This window comes from Pezoporus occidentalis, unplaced genomic scaffold (assembly GCF_034315485.1).
Source record: "Pezoporus occidentalis ecotype Australia unplaced genomic scaffold, CSIRO_AGI_Poc_V1 ctg304, whole genome shotgun sequence".
In the NCBI taxonomy this organism is placed as follows: Eukaryota; Metazoa; Chordata; class Aves; order Psittaciformes; family Psittacidae; genus Pezoporus; species Pezoporus occidentalis.
In genome coordinates, this window is record NW_026914986.1 from 47740 (window position 1) to 69039 (window position 21300).

At 58.2% G+C, this 21300-nt stretch overlaps 4 protein-coding genes across 5 annotated transcripts; 2 read left to right on the plus strand and 2 right to left on the minus strand.

The window, feature by feature from the left end:
* The first annotated feature begins 296 nt into the window (after positions 1–296).
* FKBP10 (FKBP prolyl isomerase 10) lies at positions 297–4995 on the plus strand. Its single transcript, XM_062627660.1, has 10 exons — positions 297–642; positions 1939–2084; positions 2175–2364; positions 2595–2740; positions 2820–3009; positions 3245–3390; positions 3626–3815; positions 4008–4150; positions 4257–4420; positions 4587–4995. The coding sequence occupies exons 1-10, from the start codon at positions 437–439 to the stop codon at positions 4770–4772; spliced, it is 1707 nt and encodes a 568-aa protein (XP_062483644.1). The 5' UTR covers positions 297–436; the 3' UTR covers positions 4773–4995.
* Positions 4996–6459: 1464 nt separating this feature from the next.
* On the minus strand, positions 6460–9424 carry NT5C3B (5'-nucleotidase, cytosolic IIIB). Its single transcript, XM_062627661.1, has 9 exons — positions 9378–9424; positions 9174–9272; positions 8676–8745; positions 8289–8335; positions 7988–8073; positions 7736–7825; positions 7242–7404; positions 6769–6975; positions 6460–6583 (listed from the first exon to the last, which is right to left on the minus strand). Exons 1-9 carry the CDS (start codon positions 9378–9380, stop codon positions 6479–6481), a joined length of 870 nt encoding a protein of 289 aa, XP_062483645.1. The 5' UTR covers positions 9381–9424; the 3' UTR covers positions 6460–6478.
* Positions 9425–10274: 850 nt separating this feature from the next.
* Positions 10275–14454, plus strand: KLHL10 (kelch like family member 10). Of its 2 annotated transcripts, none has more exons than XM_062627651.1 (5): positions 10275–10534; positions 10725–11214; positions 11623–12240; positions 12932–13081; positions 14045–14454. In XM_062627651.1, exons 1-5 carry the CDS (start codon positions 10347–10349, stop codon positions 14414–14416), a joined length of 1818 nt encoding a protein of 605 aa, XP_062483635.1. In that variant the 5' UTR covers positions 10275–10346; the 3' UTR covers positions 14417–14454. The 2 variants fall into 2 exon arrangements, with proteins under 2 accessions (XP_062483635.1, XP_062483636.1); XM_062627652.1 differs by having other exon boundaries at positions 10743–11214.
* Positions 14455–14597: 143 nt separating this feature from the next.
* Positions 14598–20636, minus strand: KLHL11 (kelch like family member 11). The gene is made up of 2 exons (XM_062627653.1): positions 20126–20636; positions 14598–20044 (listed from the first exon to the last, which is right to left on the minus strand). The coding sequence occupies exons 1-2, from the start codon at positions 20596–20598 to the stop codon at positions 18448–18450; spliced, it is 2070 nt and encodes a 689-aa protein (XP_062483637.1). The 5' UTR covers positions 20599–20636; the 3' UTR covers positions 14598–18447.
* Positions 20637–21300: the final 664 nt, after the last annotated feature.

Genomic DNA, 21300 nt, shown 5'->3' on the forward strand with positions numbered 1-21300 from the left:
AATCCCTCGGATTCCCTCTGCCAGGGGACTGAGCAGCAGCATCCGGAGCTGGGGGAGCGATGGCTCCGGCGGGAAGAGGCAGCAGCGCTAGGACCCGGCACAAACTCGCTTCCAAGCAGCTCCCGCGGGGCTCTTCCTTTGCGGAAAAGAAAGGAAAACACAAAAAGGAGAGGAAAAAAAAACCCTCACCCCGACCCGTCCTGCGGGAGCTGCCCTGGAGCTTCCCCTGGGGCTTCCCAGCGCTGCCCGCTTGTGGAATCGCCCCGGTGTGGGGGGGGACGGGACTGGCGTTGGGATCGTGGCTGAGGAAGCGGCAGGCCCGGACACGTGTACAGAAATTCCGGGCAGGAATCCCACGGGAAGGGGCGGCCGAGCTGAGCAGGCCCCGTCCCTCCGCCTCCCGCTGCCTTTCCGCCGGCTGCAGCCTCCCAGCGCCATGGCCCCCGGCAGCGTCTTCCTCCTCCTCCTCCTCCTCCTCAGCATCCTGGGGGTGCCGGGGCTGGGCGACCCCGGCCCGCTGGAAGACGTGGTGATAGACAGATACTACATCCCCAAAATCTGCCTGCGGGAGGCCCAGATGGGGGATTTCATTCGCTACCACTACAATGGGACCTTTAAAGACGGCCAAAAGTTTGACTCCAGGTACAGCCCTCGGCTCCTCACCACTGCATGCGGTGCCGGGGGGGACCCCTGCATGCCTTGCGTCCCCAAGGGGCAGCAGGGGAGGGACAGGCTCCGGGGCAGCCCCATGCTTGGAGCCCAAGGAAGGCTTTTGGTGGGTGCTGGGGGCGAGGGCAGGGAGCCTGAGGGTTCTGCTGCGCCCCATGAAGCAGCAGCCCCTGCCCATCGGTGCCTGCACGCCCTCAGCCCCAGGCACGGGCAGGATCTGTCCCTGAGGGAGGCATTTTGCGCTCAGGACATGTATTTGCATGTGCAGGGGCAGGGAAGCACTGGAAGCCCTTTGAAACGTGGCAGCAGTGAAACCCGTTCATTACCTAAGAGGCTTTGCTCTGGCCGGACTTGGTTTTCCTCAGCCTGGGCACCGATCCTGCTCTGCTCCCAGTGGCTGCCGAGCAGTTTGTGTCGGGGCAGTCCCTGCTCTGCAGCACCGGGAGCAAGGGGAGAGTGAGGGACACAACCAAAGGGCAGAGACAGAGGGTGCAGGAGCAAAAGCTTTCCACACAGACGCGTTTAAGAGGAAAGCAAAGGGATGCTGCTCCGGTTTAATGTGTCTTTAGTGGGAGCATGAACGGGGGAGAAAGTAACTGGGTGATGAGATTCACCTTCTGCTGTGCACACCCCACATGCATTGGGAGCCTGGGGACATTCCCTGCTAAAGGAACTCCTTGTCTTGACTGCAGGGTGGCAGCATGAGCTGCACATGGGGGGGGACGGAGGGTTCACTTTATCCTAAACGGCCCCAGTTGCTTCTTGCAGTATTGTCAGGTTTACAAATAAAGCCGGATTTGCAATGGAAGGATGAGGCCTGGGCTCTTTCCTTCCCTCCTTGCTCCATAGAGCTCCAAACACGCTGTATGCAAAGGGGTTTGGAAGCGGCAGAAAGCCCTGGAGCTGCCGCATCCAGCTCCATGGATGAGGATGGTGTCGAAGAGTTTGGTACCAATGGGAAGCATCACCCATGTCCTTTGCACCCAGAGGGTCCCATCTGCACTCCCCTGCCTGCAGGGCGCTGGGTGCGCAGGTCAGGATGCAGCTCCACCGCAGGCAGTGCAGGATTGAGCCCATCAGCATCAATGGTTTTGGGCTGCGGGCTCTGCAGCAGCGCAGGGACCCACCGCGAGGCTGCCCTGTGTTCGCATGGTTGGGGTCCTGATGCACCCCAAACCCTGGGTGCTGAGCACTCGGCTCCCCCAGCACCAGCAGCATCAGGGGCTTCCCCCCATCCCGCACCCCTGACGGCTCTGCCCCTTCACCCAGCTACGACCGAGGGGCCACGGTGGCCGGCGTGGTGGGTGTCGGGCGCCTCATCACGGGCATGGACCGGGGGCTGCAGGGCATGTGCGTCAACGAGCGGCGTCACCTCATCGTGCCCCCCCACCTCGGCTACGGCAGCATCGGTGTGGGTACGTGGGGCTGGGGGGGGGCCTGCATAGGCTTTGCTGGGAGCGGGGGTCCTGACCTAAGCTGCTCTGTCCTCGCTGCTGCCCCTTTAGCGGGGCTGATCCCCCCAGATGCCACCTTGTACTTCGATGTGGTCATGCTGGACATCTGGAACAAGAAGGACAAGCTGCAGGTCACCTCCTTGTCCAGACCCCTGCACTGCAACCGCACCGTGGAGAACTCGGACTTCGTGCGCTACCACTACAACGGCACGCTGCTGGATGGCACCCCCTTCGACTCCAGGTACAGGGCACCGGGATGCTGCAGGTGGATGCAGCCTCTGCCCTGGGGATGGGGGCACTGGGAGGGCAGGGACCAGCAGGTGCTGGACATGGGGGCTCAAGCTGCACCCCGGCCACAGCAGCCTCCCCCTGTGATTTCCCTCCCTGCATCCCGGCAGGGCCGGTGCAGCTCCGTGATCCCAAACCAGCTTCCCACATGGCACCGTCCCCACTCTTATTCCTCCCCACCAGCTACAGCAAGAACAGCACCTACGACACCTACGTGGGCACGGGCTGGCTGATCAAGGGCATGGACCAGGGGCTGCTGGGCATGTGCGCCGGGGAGAAGAGGAGCATCATCATCCCGCCGTTCCTCGCCTATGGGGAGAAGGGCTATGGTGGGTCGGGCATCGCCCCCTTCCCTCCCGCCCCTGTGCGCCAGGCCCCGGCGCGGGCTGATCCGTGTCCCCTCCTCAGGGTCCGTGATCCCGCCGCAGGCGTCGCTGGTGTTCAGCGTGCTGCTGGTGGACTTCCACAACCCCAAGGACGGGGTGTCCCTGCAGCACCTCGAGGTGCCCGAGCCCTGCAAGCGCCGCGCTGCGAGCGGGGACTTCGTCCGCTACCACTACAACGGGACATTGATGGACGGGACGCTCTTTGACTCCAGGTGTGGGGAGGGAAGTGGGGAGTCCCTGAGCCCGCCCTCTCCATCCCCGTGCTCAGCAGCATGGAAAAGCTGGAGAACTGATGGAGGAGAGGGTGGGAAGGGCACAAAACCGGCTGCAAAGGACAACCCCTGTTTGCTGCGGAGGGTTTGGCTCCGGGGGAGCGGGGCAGAGGCTGGGACAAGAGGTGCGGGAGCAGGGCTGAGATCACCCCAGGCTCTGCTCCTGTCCCCGCAGCTACTCCCGCAACCACACGTACAACACCTACATCGGGAAGGGCTACATCATCCCCGGCATGGACCAGGGCCTGCAGGGGGTCTGCATGGGGGAGAGGCTGCGCGTGGTCATCCCCCCACACCTGGCCTATGGGGAGAACGGAGCAGGTAAAGCACCGGCTCCAGCACCACGCGCTGCGGCATCCCCTCCTTCAGCCCTGCGCATCCCACACCATGGGAAAAGCTCTGACCAGGTGGGACCACCACCATCCCCAGGGCTCTGGGTGTCGTGGGGGGGCAGGGCTGACACCAACACGTGCCGAGGGATGGATGCGCTATGGGGAGATGCAGGAAAGGGCTTTACCGCGGGGCTCCCGCAGCTCCCCTCATCCTCCCCTTCCAGGGAACAAGATTCCCGGCTCAGCCGTGCTCATCTTCGACGTCCACATCATTGACTTCCACAACCCCGAGGACCCGGTGGAGATGGAGACCTTGTACCGGCCGGAGGGCTGCAACCTCACCACCCGCCCCCGGGACTTCATCCGCTACCACTACAACTGCTCCTTGCTGGACGGCACCAAGCTCTTCTCCTCGTGCGTGCTGGGACGCATCCTGCCGGTGCTGGGCTGGGGCGAGGACAGGCGCCGGTGCAGCAGCCCCGTGCCACGGGGCAGCACTGGCGCATCGGCAGCACGGCCATGGGGCAGAGCAGGGTGGTTTGGGGGGCACAGCGGGATGGAGCACAGGGGACGGGGACCAAGGGGTCTTCTCTGTGCCTGCTGCAGCCACGACTACGAGAAGCCGCAGGAGGTGACCCTGGGCACCAACAAAGTGATCGAAGGCTTGAACCGGGGCCTCCTGGATATGTGCGTAGGGGAGCGGAGGGTGCTCATCGTCCCCCCTCACCTGGGACACGGCGAGAGCGGAGGTAGGAAGCATCCTGCGCGCAGCCGGGGGGCCCGGGGTCCTTTCCCCCATCACCCGATGGGCGCTGGAGGCTTTCGCCCATCGGGATCCTTCGTGGGGTTTTGCAGCCCGGGGGGTGCCGGGCAGCGCCGTGCTCCGCTTCGAGGTGGAGCTGATCTCCATGGAGGAGGGCGTTCCCGAGGGATACCTCTTCATCTGGCACGGGGAGCCCCCGGCCGGCCTCTACGAACAGATGGACCTCAACAAGGACGGGGAAATCCCGGCTGAGGAGGTGAGTGAGGGCCCCGAGTGCCCCCGGGTGATGGGTGCAGGAGGACACCGGGGACCCCACGGCGGGGAGCAGCATCCCAGGGATGCCGGAGCCAGGCACCCAGGGCCGCGCAGGAGGGAGCCGGGTGCGCGGAGCGAAGCAGCTTCTCCCCCTGTCCCCGCTGCAGTTCTCCACCTTCATCAAGAGCCAGGTGGCGGAAGGGAAGGGGCGGCTCATGCCCGGCTCCGACCCGGACAAAGTCATCGCCGACATGTTCAGGAACCAGGACCGCAACCAGGACGGGAGGATCAGCCCCGAGGAGCTGAAGCTGAAGTCGGATGAGGACCAGGAGAAGATCCACGAGGAGCTCTGAGGAGCAGCTCCTGCTCTTCCCTCACACAGGACTCGTCCTGGCCATGCCCTGGCCGGTCCCCCCCTCCCCAGGAACCTGCCCTTGCCCTTCCCCAGCCCTTCCAGGGGAGAGCATTTGGGGGTTCCCCCCCCCATCCATTAACTGAGGGGCTTTGGATGCTCCTTTGGGCAGGAAAACACCGAGCCCCAGCAAATAAACCCAGGCAAGAAGGTGGGAAACACCCCCACGGGGTCTGCATCCACCCCGGGGACAGCAGCGCCCGCATCCCCGTCCCCTTGCGCCCTGCACATGGTACCTCTGCTGTGGAGCCAGACCCTGGAGCCCTTCCCTGCTGCCAAACCCCACTCTGCCCCCCTGCTCCCAGCTCCCCACAGGGTAGCAGCATCCCCATCCCCATCCCCTTCCTCCCCAGCCAGTAACTGCATGTCCTGCTCCATGTGCTGCACCCATGGCAGGCAGGAGGGAGCTGCCTCTCGCTGCTGCAGCAGCACGGTGTGGTTTGGGGCTGAGCCTTTAATGCTCCAGCCCCTGCTCCCCCCAGCATCCTCTCTGGGACAAGAGGCTGGAAGGGGCTCAGGTCCCAGGGCAAAACCCCAAGGTCCCGCAGGCATTTGCTGCTCCAGAAAACCCAGCACCCCCCAAGGCAGCAGGGAGCTGGCAAAGCCCTTGTTTGCCTTTGGGAGCAGGAAACCAGAAACGGCCCTCAGGGAGCAGCATCCTCCCTGCCCTGCAGCAGCGGCCCTCACGGATGAGAGCAATCAGCCCAAAACTGCCTCTAAAAGTGTCTTGCAGGTCAAAGGGATGCAAGAAGAGAAGAGTGCAACGGGTCCCAGAGAGCTCCTCCACCGAGTGCTGCCTTCCACCAAATAAATCATCTCTACTGGTTTCCAAGGAGTTTGCTTTGTGCCACGTTACTTTGCCATGGAACATTCCTCATGCAGGGGGGGTTCCAGGCTCCAGCACTGCTGGGTCAGGCAGGATTGGAACCAAACCTCCTGGGATGCTCCAGCACAGGGGGATGATGCTGCAGTGCCCGGTGGCTCCATCCGGGATGGCGATACCTGGAGCTGGGAGCAGAGATGCAGCAGCCCTGGCACTGAAAGCTGAAACGGAGCGAGAGGAACAGCAAGGCTGGGAGCTGCAGGGTGTCCATGGGGCACATGGGGTGGGTGATGCTACCCCTGGAGCTCAGCCGGGCACTTGGAAGCCCAGAGACAACAGAAGAGACTTGTTTTCACAGGGAGGAAATTAAACCACTTCCATCTGTCCTCAGACTACAGCAAATGATCTCCACTTCCATGCTTGACCACTGCAGCAAGTGTGGAGCATCTCTACCTGAGACATAAAAGGGGTTGTCCGAGTGGGATGAAGCCTGAATGGGATGAAGTCTGAATGGGATACACAGTCTGAATGGGATGAAGTCCCAGTCTGAACGGGATGAAGTCCAAGTGGGATGAAGCCTGAATAGGATGAAGTCTGGGTAGGATATGCAGTCTGAATGGGATGAAGTCTGAGTGGGAAGCAGCAGATGTGGGCAATGTGGGGTGAAGGCAGTGGAGCAGCTTCCTCCACCTCCAGGGCTGCCCAAAGGGGGTGAGTGAGGTCGGGATGTGCAAAGGGGCAGGAGCCAGCCCAGCATCAGGATGTAGGTAGCAGAAGATCAACTCCAGCTCTGCCCGGGGCAGGACACCTGGAGCCTTCCCAGCTCACGTCTCCGTAAGGATGTAGCGGAGGATCCCGTTGGCCACGTCCAGCGTCTCGTCTCTCTCCAGCACGATGTCGTAGGCATCCAGGTACTTCCCCCTCCGCTCCTCCACCTACAGCAATGGGATGGAGCAGGGAGGACTGAGAATGAAGCTGCTGCACCCACAGCACCTCCTGATGCTACCACAGAGAGGGGTCAGGGACCACAGCGATGATGCTCCCCCCGTCACTGGGGCAGCTCCTCTTTAGGGCTCTCTTAAGGACGACGGGGGATCAAGGAACTGCTTCTCACTCCCACCTTGTCATTGAGGAAGCCAATCTTGAGGATGTTCTCCACGCTGGGAACACCGTCTGCCATGGTCAGGTCGCCCATGGAGTCCCCCAGCAGGATGATGCTCGTCCTGGTGCTCAGCTGCTGGAAGTACTCCGTGCCCTGCAGGACGCTGTTGTTCTTGTTGTAGGTGTGGATGAGAGGTCCCTTGAAGCGCGTGAGGACTCCCTGTGCAAACAGGACAAACCCCTCCATGGGCCACAGCTCCCTTCCTGGAATGGGGATGCTCCCAGGGCAGCGGCCCTCATCTCCGGGATACCCCAAGGAAAACCCAGCAGCCCTGGAACAAGGAGATGGCCCCAGCAGTCAGCTCCATCCACAGGGATCAAACAGGCAGCTTTGAACCTAGCGGTGCCTTTAAACACATCGCAGCCCTCGGTCCCAGCTGGGGCCTCCTCTCCGCATCCCCACACGCACGCGATGCAGGAACTCACATCCCCATCAAAGTCCATGTAGTTGGAGACCACGTTGATGTTCGCGTGGAAGACGTTGGCCTGACGGAGGATCTCCTCAAGGACGTCCCCGACGCCAGCGGAGAAGATGAACAGGGGCACGCTGTGCTCGTGCAGCTGATCAAACAATTCCTTGAATCCATCCCTGGAGCAGAGGTGCCCGTTACAGGGTATCCCGTTCACCCCGGTGTGACAGCCCCAGAATGCCAGGACACGATTTCCATGCAGAAGGAGAACTTGGGCTCGGGAAAGCCCGGAGGAATGGAGCCATCTCTCCTCTGGGACTGGCAGCTCCTTCAAGCCAAGCCAGTTTTAGGACCATCACCAGCAGGGCCAGCTTTAATAGTGAGCGTTAGCACAACGGTTTTGTGCTCTGGGTAACATCTGATGCTGAGCCAAGGGCCTGGATAATGCCCAGCAGTGGAGAGGGGAGCTGCCCCCATACCCTGCCTGCTGCCGGTGCCTGCAGCCCGTACCTGAGCATCACTCCCGACTCCCTGACGATCTGGGCTATGTCCCCCTTCCGGATGTTCTGCTGTGTCAGGAGCTCATGGACCCTGCTCCACCTGGGGAGAGGCAGAGGAAGGAGCTTCCCAAAGCACCCTTTGGGCAATGAAAGCTCCCGGCGCTGCCACCGAGCGCAGGGACACCTCGAGCCCGTGTCCTGTAGAACCCAGGCACAAGCAGCTGCCGGGACAAGGCGAAGCTCGCCCCATCCAAGCACTCACCACTCCACCATGAGGGGCCGTTTCTCTTCCAGGGTGCGGTTGGGATCGATTTCTATGGGATAGTAATAGTGCAGCAGATCCTTTAGCTGGCGGTGGAGAGATGGAAAAGAGCGGAGTGAACGTCCTGCCTGAAGAGGCTGAGCCACAGCGAGCAGGCAGACTAAAACCTCCCTTCGTAACCTCTCCTTCCATCAGCAGTGGCTGAGGCACAGCCTGGGGAGCTGCCACAGGACCCCTGCAGCCTCCTGATGATGGGTGATAGGCGCAAAGCCCACAGCGCCGAGCAGCAGCAGGCACCCACCTTCTTCCTGCCGTCCTCGCTGATAACGCGGCTGTCGTTGAGGATATCTGCGAGGACAGTGAGGAGCCGGTGCTGCAGCCCAGCAGCACCCGAAGGCTTCCCAAGAGGCGGCTGCCCTGCAGCCCCAGCCCCAGCTCTTCCCAAAGGCGAGCCCTGCGTGGCACGGTGCCGACCACAGGCGCTATGAGAGCAGCATCAGCGCTGGTGAGGAGACAGCGAGGAGGAGAAGCAGCAAGGCCGGGGGGGGGCAGCTTCTGCAGGGCTGCCCAAGGAGAGGGGAGGAGCGGGTGGGCTCGGCAGAGGTGCGAGGAGGAGAACGGGAGGCACAGAGCCCGAGAGCACAAACACGGGAAGCAAACAGCACCAGCGCCAAGGGCTCGGACTCACTGTGCGAGGTGGGGCAGCGCCGGCCGTTGCACCCGAACCTGCTCAGGGTCATGTCGAAGTCAGAAATGACCTGGGGGGTGAGAGGAGCCCGGACCGGTGTGAGGCAGCGCGTTCTGCCCTGGCCGACTCAGCCAAGGCGCTGCGAGGGTGCAAGGTCCAGGGCAGGGTGCAGAGCCCAGCGGCCATGGATGCGGATGCTCCTGCCTCCGTGGGGCTGCCAGCCCCATCACCCTCCCGCCCTAGGGCGCCTGTCAGCACCAAACGGCTTCATCCTGCTGACACCGCCGTGGGCAGAGGGGGCTGTTTGGGCACCCGGACATATTCGTATCGTGCATTAACAGGGAAGGAAAGGGCCCATGCAGGGAGAGCCGCCCCCCTGGTCCTGCCTCTCCCCTGGGGCTTCTCCATCTGCGCAGCGTGGGGACGGCGCTCCCGGCACCGGGCTGGGCACGGAGCACCCCAACCCCTCACCGCTTCCCCCCCCCCCGGGGCCGGTACCTGCAGTTTGCTCGCCCCCTGCTCCTTGAGGGACCGGATGATCCCGGCCGCACGCTCCGGGTGCCGGATGAGGACCGTGGCTTTCTCCAGCTCGGGCACCTGCGGGCAGAGACCGCGCTGCGGTGTCCGGGCCCCAGCGCGGCTCCCGGGGCTGCGGTGCCCTCCAGCCCCCGCCGGGCCCCGCTCCCGCAGCCCCGCGCTCACCATCGCTGCGCTCCGGGCAGGGCCGAGCAGCGCCGGGGCCGCGCAACCGCGGGGAGGAGCCGGAGCCGGAGCCGGAGCCGGGGCTGGGGCTGGGGCCGGGGCGTGCGGGGCCGCCTGGAGCCGCTGGGGGCGCGGCGGGGCCGGTGCCCGAGGCTGCGCTTCCCCCGCAGGGCGGTGCGGGGCAGGACGGGGCAAGAGAGGAGGAGCAAAAACCCCAGCGGGGCCCGGGGCACCGAGACACGCACGGGTCGGATTCAGAGCCCGCACCGGCAGCAGCGCGGGACCCCGGGATGGGCTGGGTTGAAGGGAGCTTAAACCCCATCCAGCTCCAACCCCTGCCACGGGCAGGGACCCCTTCCGCTGGAGCAGCTTGCTCCAAGCGCCTGTGTCCAACCTGGCCTTGAACACTGCCAGGGATGGGGCAGCCATTTCCCTCCCAGAGCTGTTTCCTGGTACACCCAGACACGGTGACAAGCAGCCAGCAATGAGCTACAGCAGGATGGGGGTCCCTGTGCCCCACATGCCCTCCTCAGCCCCAGGCGGCTCTTTCCACCCCTCCAAAAGGAGCAGCAGACCCAGCACTTGTGGCTCCATCACTGACATGAGCTAACCTGGGCCCCAGCTTCCTCCTGCATGAGCTGGTTCAGGGGCACTGCAGCAGCCATGGGTGCCTGCACCTGGGGAGCTTTATACCAGTGCTGAATGGCATGAAGGAGCTGCAGGGGAATCTTGAAGCCCTTCTTCCTCAGCCATCAATGGGGCCTGGTCCAGCACAGCCTGGGCTATGGGGCAGCCATGGATCAGGGGCTGGGGGGGGGCAGGACCCTGTTCCCAGGCACTGCTGCCCTGGTTCCCTGAGTTTGTGACCTCATCATGGAGCATGTTCTAGAACCACCGGGCAGGGGTGATGTTGGAGGGACAAAGATAAAGACCCTGAGAGAGGCACCTCCCACGGCCGCAGGCTTCACCATGGGAGACAGGTTGGTGTCCACCAAATGCTCACCCTCACACATGGAGAGGAAGATGAGTGCTATGGCTTGCACCATCTTCAATGAACTTCGTCTCGAGGGGAAACTCTGTGATGTGATCATCAGCGTGGATGGGATCGAATTTAATGCCCACAAGAACATCCTCTGCAGCTGCAGCCACTATTTCAGGTTGGTCAGAGCGGATGGGTGGCATTTCCTAGCCTGGGCCGTGCTTCCATCACTAATGAAACATGGATAAAACCACACGGCCTCCCAGCATGGCTACTGCTGGTACCCAAATGGGTGCCCAGGGGATAACGGGCAGGGTTTAACCCAGCAAAGCTGGTTTTGCCTCCAGCACTGCTTGTTTTTTTTCCAGGGCTTTGTTCACCAGCAGCTGGAACAGGGCCGAGAAGACGGTGTACAAAATCCCCGGGATTTCACCCGAAATGATGAGGCTCATTATCGATTACGCCTACACCCGGACCGTTCAGGTCACCATGGAGAACGTGGAAAGCCTGCTCGTCGCCGCAGACCAGCTCAACATCATGGGCATCATTCGGCTGTGCTGCGAGTTCCTAAAGTCCCAGCTCTGCTTTGAGAACTGCATCGGCATCTACAGGCTCACAGAACACTACTACTGCCCCGAGCTGCAGGAAGCAGCCTTCCTGTTCATCCTCCATCACTTCGAGGACATCACCAAGGTCTCTGCAGAGTTCCTCGACCTCTCCGTCAGCGAGCTGGATAACATCATCGAGAAGGACGAGCTCAACGCGAGGGATGAGGATGCCGTGTTCAAGGCTATTGTGAAGTGGATTGACCACGACCCCCCGAACCGGCGGCACCACATCGCCAAGCTGCTGAGCAAGGTTGGTGCTGACGCAGGCTCTGCAGGGCCACAGCCGCTCTGCTTGAAGACCCTGGCGCTGGGCTCCGGGCTGAGCTCCCACGTGCCCGTTTCCTCGCGTTCAGCCAGGAGGGACCAAAGCTCACAAGGGACGTTATCCCTGCACACGCAGAGCCTCTGTCTGTGCACGAGCCACGCAAACAGCAGCAGGCATTAGGGCAGTTTGAGTCTGCGAAGAGGAAAGCCCCGTGCCAAAGCAGCAGCAGGCTCCGTGCCATGAAATCAAGCGATTTACCCTTGCACCCCCCTTTCCAGACTAGCTATAAGCGACACATTGAGTTCTCAGGTTCTGTCACAGCAAAACCATTGAGCGCTGCGGCTCTCCCCCATGGGGATGCCGCCCCTAACCCCCCCTTTCTGTGCTTTCCAGGTTCGTCTGGCGCTGATGCAAGCGGAATTCTTCATGAACGACGTCAAGACGCAGGAGTACGTGGTGGAAAGCGAGGACTGCAAAGGCCTCATCATCAACACGCTGACGGAGATGTACCACCTCAGCATGCACGGGCCCCCTTACATGGACTTCGCCAACCCGCTCAGCCGGCCTCGCCTGCCCTACGCCGTCCTGTTCGCCATCGGGGGCTGGAGCGGGGGCAGCCCCACCAACGCCATGGAGACGTACGACGTGCGGGCGGACAAGTGGATGAACGTGACGAGCGAGCGGGAGAGCCCGGTGGCTTACCACGGCACGGCCTATTTGAAAGGCTTCGTCTACGTCGTGGGCGGCTTCGACAGCGTGGATTACTTCAACAACGTCAGGAGGTTCGACCCCCTGCGGAAGACGTGGCACCAGGTCGCGCCCATGCACTCGCGCCGCTGCTACGTCAGCGTCACCGTCCTCGACGGCTTCATCTACGCCATGGGCGGGTTCGACGGCTACACGCGCCTCAACACGGCCGAGCGCTACGAGCCCGAGACGAACCAGTGGACGCTGATCACCCCCATGCGGGCGCAGAGGAGCGACGCCAGTGCCACCACGCTGCATGGGAAGGTAACGGGCACGTTAGCGGGGAGCGGGTCGGGTTGGGGTGAGCGGAGCGGGATGAGGAACCGAGCACGTGCGCAGCATCACACGCACGGCCTGTCCTTTCACATGGCCCAACAGCGAGCACTTGAGCCAGAGCCCCTTGGTGAGCAGCAGCTCAAGGAGGGGATTCTCCCCCTCTGCTGTGCTCTGGGAGAACCCCCCCTGCAGCCCTGATCCAGCACAAGGGGGATATGGAGCTGCTGGAGTGAGTGCAGAGGAGGCCATGGGGATGCTGCGAGGGCTGGAGCAGCTCTGCTCTGGAGCCAGGCTGAGAGAGCTGGGCTGGGGCAGCCTGGACAAGAGAAGGCTCCTGAAGGGGAGACCTGAGAGCAGCTCCAGTGCCTGAAGGGGCTGCAGGAAAGCTGGAGAGGGGCCTGGGACAAGGGATGTAGGGACAGGCCAAGGGGAATGGCTTGAACCTGCCAGAGGGCCTGCCTCAGGCAGTTGGGGAAACACAGGGTCTAAATCCTGCTGGCCTGAAGAACACACTGTGCTTGTACTCCTTCAAAGCCAGGATGCCAGGACCATTCCCACTGAAAACCAAAGCAACCTCCCCCTAAAAACCCCATCCAGCCACGTCACTCGTTTTCCCTTCACGTCCTCCTACCAGGAGAGCCACTGCCCTGCTCACACTGCGCCTTCCTCCCCTGCTCAGGTGTACATATGCGGTGGGTTCAACGGCAACGAGTGCCTGATCACTGCTGAAGTGTACGACGCCAGCACAGAGCAGTGGACCTTCATAGCGCCCATGAGAAGCAGAAGAAGCGGAGTAGGAGTCATCGCGTACCGGAACGAGGTGTATGCGGTAAGGGAGCCCGGTGTCTCTGTCCTCACAGCCCCCAGCACGTGTAGTGCTCCCCCTTTGCTGATCTGCATCTCCTGGACTTCAGTGCTGGCCTTCTGCTTTAAAGTGAGATGTAGGGAAGGAAGGAATAGAATCATGGAAAGGGTTGGGTTGGAAGGGACCTTAAAGCTCCTCCAGCTCCAACCCCTGCCACTGGAGCAGCTTGCTCCAAGCCCCTGTGTCCAACCTGGCCTTGAACACTGCCAGGGATGGGGCAGCCACAGCTTCTCTGGGCACCCTGTGCCAGCGCCTCAGCACCCTCACAGGGAAGAGCTTCTGCCTTATCTCCAATCTAAACTTCCCCCATTTCAGTCTGAACCCATTGGAGCCTCCTGAGAACATCATCACCTGCACGCTTCTGGTTCTGAGAAATGTACAGACTATTTTTAAGCATCCTGCAGCAAAGCAGTGATTTTTGGCTGCTGCCAACAGGTTCAGCAGCACAGAGGCCTCGCTTGGTCCCATTCACCCCAGCCATACACTGCATTTAAACCCTGTAAAGTGCGAAATCTGACAGTTGCACAAAATACTTTTGGATGTTTCAGGAGGAACAAGGGAGCAGCCTGCAATGATCACACGTTTTGAGATGCCACGCTCTCAGCAATGCTCAACTGAGCTCAGCGAGGCACGGCCACTTCCCCTTGTGCAGGAAGTTCTTCCTTGTGAGGGTGCTGAGGCACTGGAATGGGTTACCCAAAGAAGTGGTGAATGCTCCACCCCTGGCAGTGTTCAAGGCCAGGTTGGACAGAGCCTTGGGCAACATGTGTGAGGTGTCCTTGTCCATGGCAGGGGGCTGGAACTGGATGATTTTAAGGTCCTTTCCACCCCAAACTACTCTGTGATTCTGTAACTCTATGTAATGACCCAGCTGGCCGAGCAGGTGAGGAAGAGCCGGGTTCAGCTCCGTGCCTTTGGCATTCACAGGTAGGAGGATTCGACGGAGTGAACCGGCTCCGCAGCGTGGAAGCGTACAACCCCATCAACAACACGTGGCACGCGGTCCCCCCCATGTTCAACCCTCGCAGCAACTTCGGCATCGAGGTGGTGGACGACTTCTTGTACGTGGTTGGGGGCTTCAACGGCTTTACAACGACTTTCAACGCCGAGTGCTACGATGAAAACGCCAACGAGTGGTACGACATCCAGGACATGAGCATATACCGCAGCGCCCTGAGCTGCTGCGTGGTGCCAGGCCTCTCCAACATCAGGGACTACGTTGCCAAGCGAGACGGCATCGTGGACAACTCTTCAAATGAAGTCAGGTTCACTTCTTCAACCAGCAGCCTGCCTGTATAAACAGCTCCATGCAGTGAATAAAGCCCTCTGAGCAGCAAGTGAATGTATTGACTTCTGTTCTATAACAAATCAATAAAATCATAAAGGCCAAAAGAAGGCCTTTCATTCTATGGCACCACAAAGCGTGCGCATCGGCCCCGGCCTCTGCAGCCACTGAGACAATGAAAGGTACAACAAAGGATGCTAGAGAAATAAAAGGTTTATTTTCATTAATCCACCTCTTACAGTGAACTTTAGTACAGTGTATTCAAGGTAAAGAACGTGACAGTAGGGTTTGTTTCAAACCTAGATGCACACACACTACGTTACCTTACTGGAAGCCAGTACAGGCATGCTCCTCCCCAGGCACTCATGGAAGTCTACATTAACACAGGAGAGCACCGCTGCCGTGATCCACAGTGACACGCACCTATGAGGAGCATCTGACTATTAATGGTCTTCAACCACCTCGTTAGTTCCACACTTTACATTCATGTTAGTAACAGGATTAGATCCTCAAGAGCACCTGTTTTAGCAGACTTCCACTTCAGGACTGACAAGTGGAGATATGATGTATACCCTGCGTAACGTGGACACAGCTGGCAATAAATCTAAGCCATACACCACTTACTTGAAGCTTGCTTTTTTAAGCCCACTGAGAGTTACAATGTACTGTTAACTAGGTTGTGTTAAACAGAACCCAAACAGTTGCAATGCTTTGTGACTCAGTTTGTCAGTACAGAGCAGTGGATTCCCTGACACACAAGTTGAGCCAATAGCTCTCATGTTAACATTGACTGTGATGGAGAAAGATGCTGTTGAAAATAGTACTGCAGAATGCTTGGCATGGCTATTCATAATGCATGCTAAAAAGTTGGCATGTCTTCATTACAAACCCAGCGTACTAACAGAGTATTCAGGTAGTTAGAAAATACTATGTACACACGTGGCACCTAGAAATTACTACACTGACTGCCGAGTGTGAGGCAGGATGTGTCCTACTCCACTGATGCTCTGAGCAGGAAGACAGGACATGAAACATGCATTGTGTGGCACATACTCAGTACAGGTGGAGGAGTGTGATTGTCATGAGGAGGAGGGAAAACTCCTCCCAGTGCTCTTTTACGTTAGTAAAGCCAAAAGTTGGCCTTCCAATACTTACTGCATACACACTAGGATCTTGCTGACATGGAACTGGCCACTATAGACACACTGAAAGAATCTCCAGGCTTCTGCTTCTAGGATCATTTTATTGAGAGCCAGCAAGCTACGGCAGTCAGGGGAGTTGTGAGCCTCACAGGTTAGTGGGCTACAACACAGAGCCAATAATGCAGCTCTTCCAAACACCTACATGTGATACAACGGGTAGTTAGAGTTGTCAGTTAAAACCCATGTGCAATGCAATTGGTCCATTTAAAGTCAAGGTTAAAAGACCCCAAAACAAACCCAATGACTTTAAAAATCCATAGAACCAGCATAGCAAGAGTTTGAGCAAGTGCAGCTGTGCCCCTCACTCACCATGCAGACACAGCACACGGGTACAGTGCATCACGGATGGAATCACGGCTGGCATTCCCGTGCTCTGGATGCTAAAGCTGTTTGGACACTATCTTGGAGTGGAATGTTTTTAGTAAACTATGGAGCCTGTGTGTTAGCCAAAAGTTCTCATGGTAAGTGCAGTATCAGTTTTGCTTAGGAAAAGAATGACTGCAGTAAGTTTGTTCTTGTATTGAATTTGGTCGCATGCTGCCACATGTTAAACTAGTCATCTTCCACCAGAAATAACCTTGGGATTTCTCCCTATATATTGTCCATATTAATTGGCAGACCACAAGAGGGCTTTGACAGAGCTGGGCTGGGCTGATATACACCATCCTACAGCTGCTTGTCAAACCCCTACAGCCAAGTCAGCGGGTAGAGCACAAAACCTCTTCTCCATTTTTTCTGTGCAAAGTCTGGTGAAATATCTTGAAATCAGCTCCCACAAATTAAAGTTAAATCAGTGGATTTAGCTCCAGTTCTTAAACTACTCAAGCCAAACCCACAAGAGCTCATGGGCCAAACTCCACTGAGTAAGCCCTTGCTCACAGGCTGATTTGGTAACAGTCACTTCTGGACATCAGCCTTAAACCTGAGCAAGCATTACCTACTTGTTCTCTTAGGCCAGCATCATACAATTTCATCTGCCCTAACAATCTGACAGGCAAAGAAAATACAACAGAGTTACTACAGGTGAGTAAATTGAGACAAACTGTTAGGATTTTCAACTTCTTTTCTTTTTAAACCAAGGCTAGATTCTTCTCTTACAAAAAGACAAGTTACTGATCTCCAAAGTGGCAACTGCAAAGCAGAGCAGAAAGGGTTGTACACATCAGAGAAACCTTGACACACTGTGTGGTTGAAAGACTTACCCAGTGTTTCAGCTCTGATCTAGGTTGGTGCTGAATTGGGAAATGGGAAGTATCAGCTCAGAAAGCTAAACAGTTAAAACAAAACAAAACAAAAAGCCAAACTGTTTAGAAGTTCTTTTGCAAAGAAGTTGCCCCCATCAAAACCACCAGAAAACCATGCTAAGAACCAAAGACAGTAAATACATTCTCCAACAAGGTTTGTCTAGACAAATTCTGGAACACCCTGCTTACTCCTCCCTTTCCCTTCCCTAAGATCCTGAGTTAGCTGCATGTGAACGCCTGGAACATTCAAACGAAGGGAAGGATGGGGAAGAAATGAAGGGAGGAAGGATGCATTCAATCTGCCAGTAACCTCAACCGTCCTGGAGCTCTTGGGATCAGGGAGGAGGAGTGTTCGGTGGGACAGGAACCGTTTACTCTGAAGGAAATCTTCCATTTCTGTTCCTTAGGAGCCCAGCAGGAAGCGAACCAGAGCCAGTCAGGGCACTGGTTTATGTAAAACCCCCTCAGCACACCGAAAGGTATTGAAATCAGCTTCAATCTTCCCACCACACTAAGTGGGGAAATTCACCTGTTGAGACACTACGGAAACTCAAGTGTCTCGCTTCAAGAGGACACCAAGTATGGATTTGTGATGGACCCTGCAGCACGAGGGACAGGGTACCGAAGGCAAAGAGTTCTGATTGTCACAGACAGGCTGGAAACAGGCTCACGGGGGTTCTTCTAATCACCTTTTCATTAGGCTTAAAAGGTGTGCAACACGCGAGGAAGGATCTACAACCAGCTCCGGTTTCAGGCCGTTACTGTGAAACACCCTCATTCTCACTACTCCACACTGACAGCAGGAACCAGTCCGTGCTGGCGGGTGGTACTTTGGTGGTTTTCACTCCTTTTCTCAGGCTGATGTTGACCCCAGTTCCTAACGAAGCTGTCAAAGACAAAGCATCTTCTTTACTGCCTCAAGTTCTCTGCTCTAGCAAGGGTCTTGTGTTCTACCAACCATCCATTCACAAGCAAACGCTGCAGCCTCTCTACAACAGACAAATACAAAATATTGAATACACATAGAAACATCCTGCAGTAAGTTGGCAAGGAAAGATTGTGCTTTTGTTTTCATATATAGACATAACTATTGCACTTGCCTCCAGCGTGGGAAAGCGAAGTACATGAACACAAACTGCATGTGAAGTTTAGTCACTGAGGAGGAGAGACTCAAAGGAATGTCAATAGATAAGTGCAAATAAAAGAGGAGAGGTGCTTTCAAGCACATACAAATGTAACCACTGAATTATTACAATAAGGATCTTTGATTTTCAAAATGCAACTGCTGGAGCCCAACTCCACAGAAGTCCTTGAAAACAAAGATCCCAAGAGAGAAGTAACAAACATAATGTTCCCAAAGATACCTCACAGCCCGATACAGGCCACGGCTTCTCCCTGGGCACCACTGAGTAATACTGTTGGATTCACATAGCTCCTCAATTCCCATCCATCCTCCATTTCTGAGCTTCTTAATACTCAATACATAGAAGATGCTGGTTTTATGCATCAAACCAAACCAACACCCTCATGTCTTATAAAGACATCTCCAGCCGAACAAGACACCACTTTCTAGGCTCATCAGGAGTGATGCTCCATGAGCTAGCACTCTATCTGCGAGCGGGGGATCCTCCGCAAGCTCAGGGAGTGCCGGTGTATTTCCTGCATCTGCCTTTCCTGCATTTGCCTTATTCTGTCCTTTTGCCACATGAGATTTTGTGGCATAGGGTATCTCTGCGTGCCCTGCAAGCACCTGAAGGGAATCCTCACGTGGCAGGCTGTTGCTCTGCACCGAGGCTGAGGCATAGGAGGCAAAAGCATCCAGCGCTTTCTCTCCGCACAGTAACGGTAGGCCTCCTTCCTGTACTGCTTGTCAATATCATCGCTGTTTTTCCACCCCCCAATGATAAACACATCATCTTTATAATAACAAATAGCTGCTCCTTCAATGCTAAGCACCTCTGGGGGTAAGCTTTCAAGTATTTCATCTGAGGCCCTGCCAGAGATCTTTACCTTGGCCTCCTCATTATCTATAGGGTAACTCTTGGGGCAGCACGATGCTGTGTGGTAAAAGTTCGTGTTAGCCACAGACATCTGAAAAGAGCAATAGTTATCAATGAGAGGCAGGGACTCCACGTCCTGCCACTGCCTCGTGTCAGCATCGTATCTGATAATGACTGCCCTCAGCCCATCTTCACTATCCCTGTCAACCGGGGTTCGAGCAGCGACATAAATGAAACGGTCTTCTACAGAAACAGCTTTGACATCCCGAAGGATCTTGGGGGCTGACTCCAGGTTAAGCCATTTGTCCTGCTCAGGGTTATAAACGGCCACATCTTTAAAGCCAGGGCTGAAATTGCCATGCCCACCGATACTGTACAAGCTGCCTCTCACTTCAGTAAGGCCAAAGGAATGCTTTCTGGTTAGCAGGTTGGAGACTTGCTCCCAGATATTCCTGTTTGGATTGTACCTTTCTACAGTCTTGGCAAACCCTGGTTCCATGGAGCCAGCCACATACACGTACGATTCCGTCACGGCAACCGCGTGCCCATCGAGGTGGTTATGGATGTGGGGTAAGTTTACCCACCTATCTTCATCGATGAAATACCCTACGCACTCACTCAAGTAATCCCCTCCCTCCGACACGCCACCAATGACCATAATGACATCCATGTTCTGCCCAAACCGCGGCAGCAACGCTACAGGACAAGCGGAATGCTGCAAGTTACCAGGCTGCAAGTTCTCGGACCTCAAGGCATGGCTCTCCACGGCTTCAGCCACTAATTTAACACAGGCTTCGTTGCTCGACACCAGCCTTTCCGACTTGACGTGGCGAGTAAGGTAAGTGGGCTTCATCTGGGACAACCTGAGCAGTTTAAAGAGATCCTCAAAGTACCTCTCTCTTTCCTCGGGGCTCTTCTGCACCCACCTCAGCACAGTCTCAAAGAGGACTTCTTCAGAGTCCACCGTGATCTCCGAGTCCGAGAGCCAGTCCCTGACCAGGTGGAAGGGCAGCGTGTAGAACTCCTCGTCCTGGATGACCCTGTAGAAGTTCCTCCTGATCATGTCCTGCGCTTTGAGGGCCAGCTGGTTCAGGGAGTACATGTGCGCCAGGCTGTGAACCGCCACGCAGTTGGAGAGGTTCAGCTTCTTCTTCAGGAACTCCCCGCAGAACTCCTTCAGCCGGGCCAGGAGGAACCTGCGGCACAAACGCACACGGGTGATGCCGGGCCCGGCCCCGCGCCCTGCCCGCTGCCACCCCCCCTCCGGCCCCGCTCACCTGTCCGCCATCTCCAGCACCTCATGCACGTTCCCGGGGCTCACGCGGATGGTGCCGGTGTACATGAACCCGATGACGGCCTCCACCGTGTCGGGGTCGGGGCCGCCCTCCGAGCTCCACTTCTGCAGCTCCACGCGGCCCGAGCGCGACTCGGCGAAGCCGCCCGACAGCAGCGGGGTGAAGTACTCGGTGGCGGCGGCCAGCACGGAGCGGTGCGCCCGGTACTCGCGGGCCGGGCCGGGCCGCCCGCCGCCGAACGCCAGGGTGATGTCGCAGTAGAGGCCGTGGCGGCGCTGCTCGTTCTGCCGCCACGCCAGGTCGGAGCAGTGCGCGGGGCACCCGAACTCCTCCGCCTCGGCCTCCACCTCCCCCCCGCCGCCGGGCCGCGGGGCTCCGCTCTCCGCTACCGCCGGCGGCCCCGGGCCCGGCTGCGGCTGAGGGGAGGCCGCGGCCGCCGCCATCTTGTCCGACATGGCGGGGAGCGAGCACTGCGCCTGCGCTGCGAGCCTGAGCGGCGCGGCACTGCCCCCTGGCGGGTGGGAGGTGTCGCCGCCGCAGGGAAAATGGCGGCGGAGTGGGCGGGAGCGGGGCTTTACCTCAGCGCCGGTCGGAGCCCGGGGCAGGCCGGAGGGGGAGGCACCGGCTCCATCACCCCCTGAGAGCCCCTCAGGAGCGAGCTGAGGTGGTTCTCCCGGTGCAGGACCCGGTGTGACAGCAGCCAGAGCCGGAGGCAGCGCCCAGGCACTGGGAGGAGGGAGGCCCTGGGGCTCCTTCCCACCCTGCACAGGTACCGGGGGCCGGGAGCACGAACACAGGGCTTGGCAGAGCCTGGACGTGGCCTTTCCTTTATTTCTCCTCCTTAAAACCTCCTCCCTCAGGCAAAGCTGCAGGGAAGGGATTTAAGGAGAAATTAACTCCCTCCACCCAAAGGGCACTTGTTGGTGTGGAGCTGATTGCGTGTTTCCTATGCAACGTGTGTATCCCCCCATTCCTCTTAACTAGAACACGGAATTATGGAGTGGTTTGGGTTGGAAAAGACCTCAAGCTCTTCGAGTTCCAACCCCCTGCCACCCAAGGCTCCAGCCTTGAGCACTGCCAGGGATGGGGCAGCCACAGCTTCTCTGGGCACCCTGTGCCAGCGCCTCAGCACCCTCACAGTAAAGAATTCCTTCCTT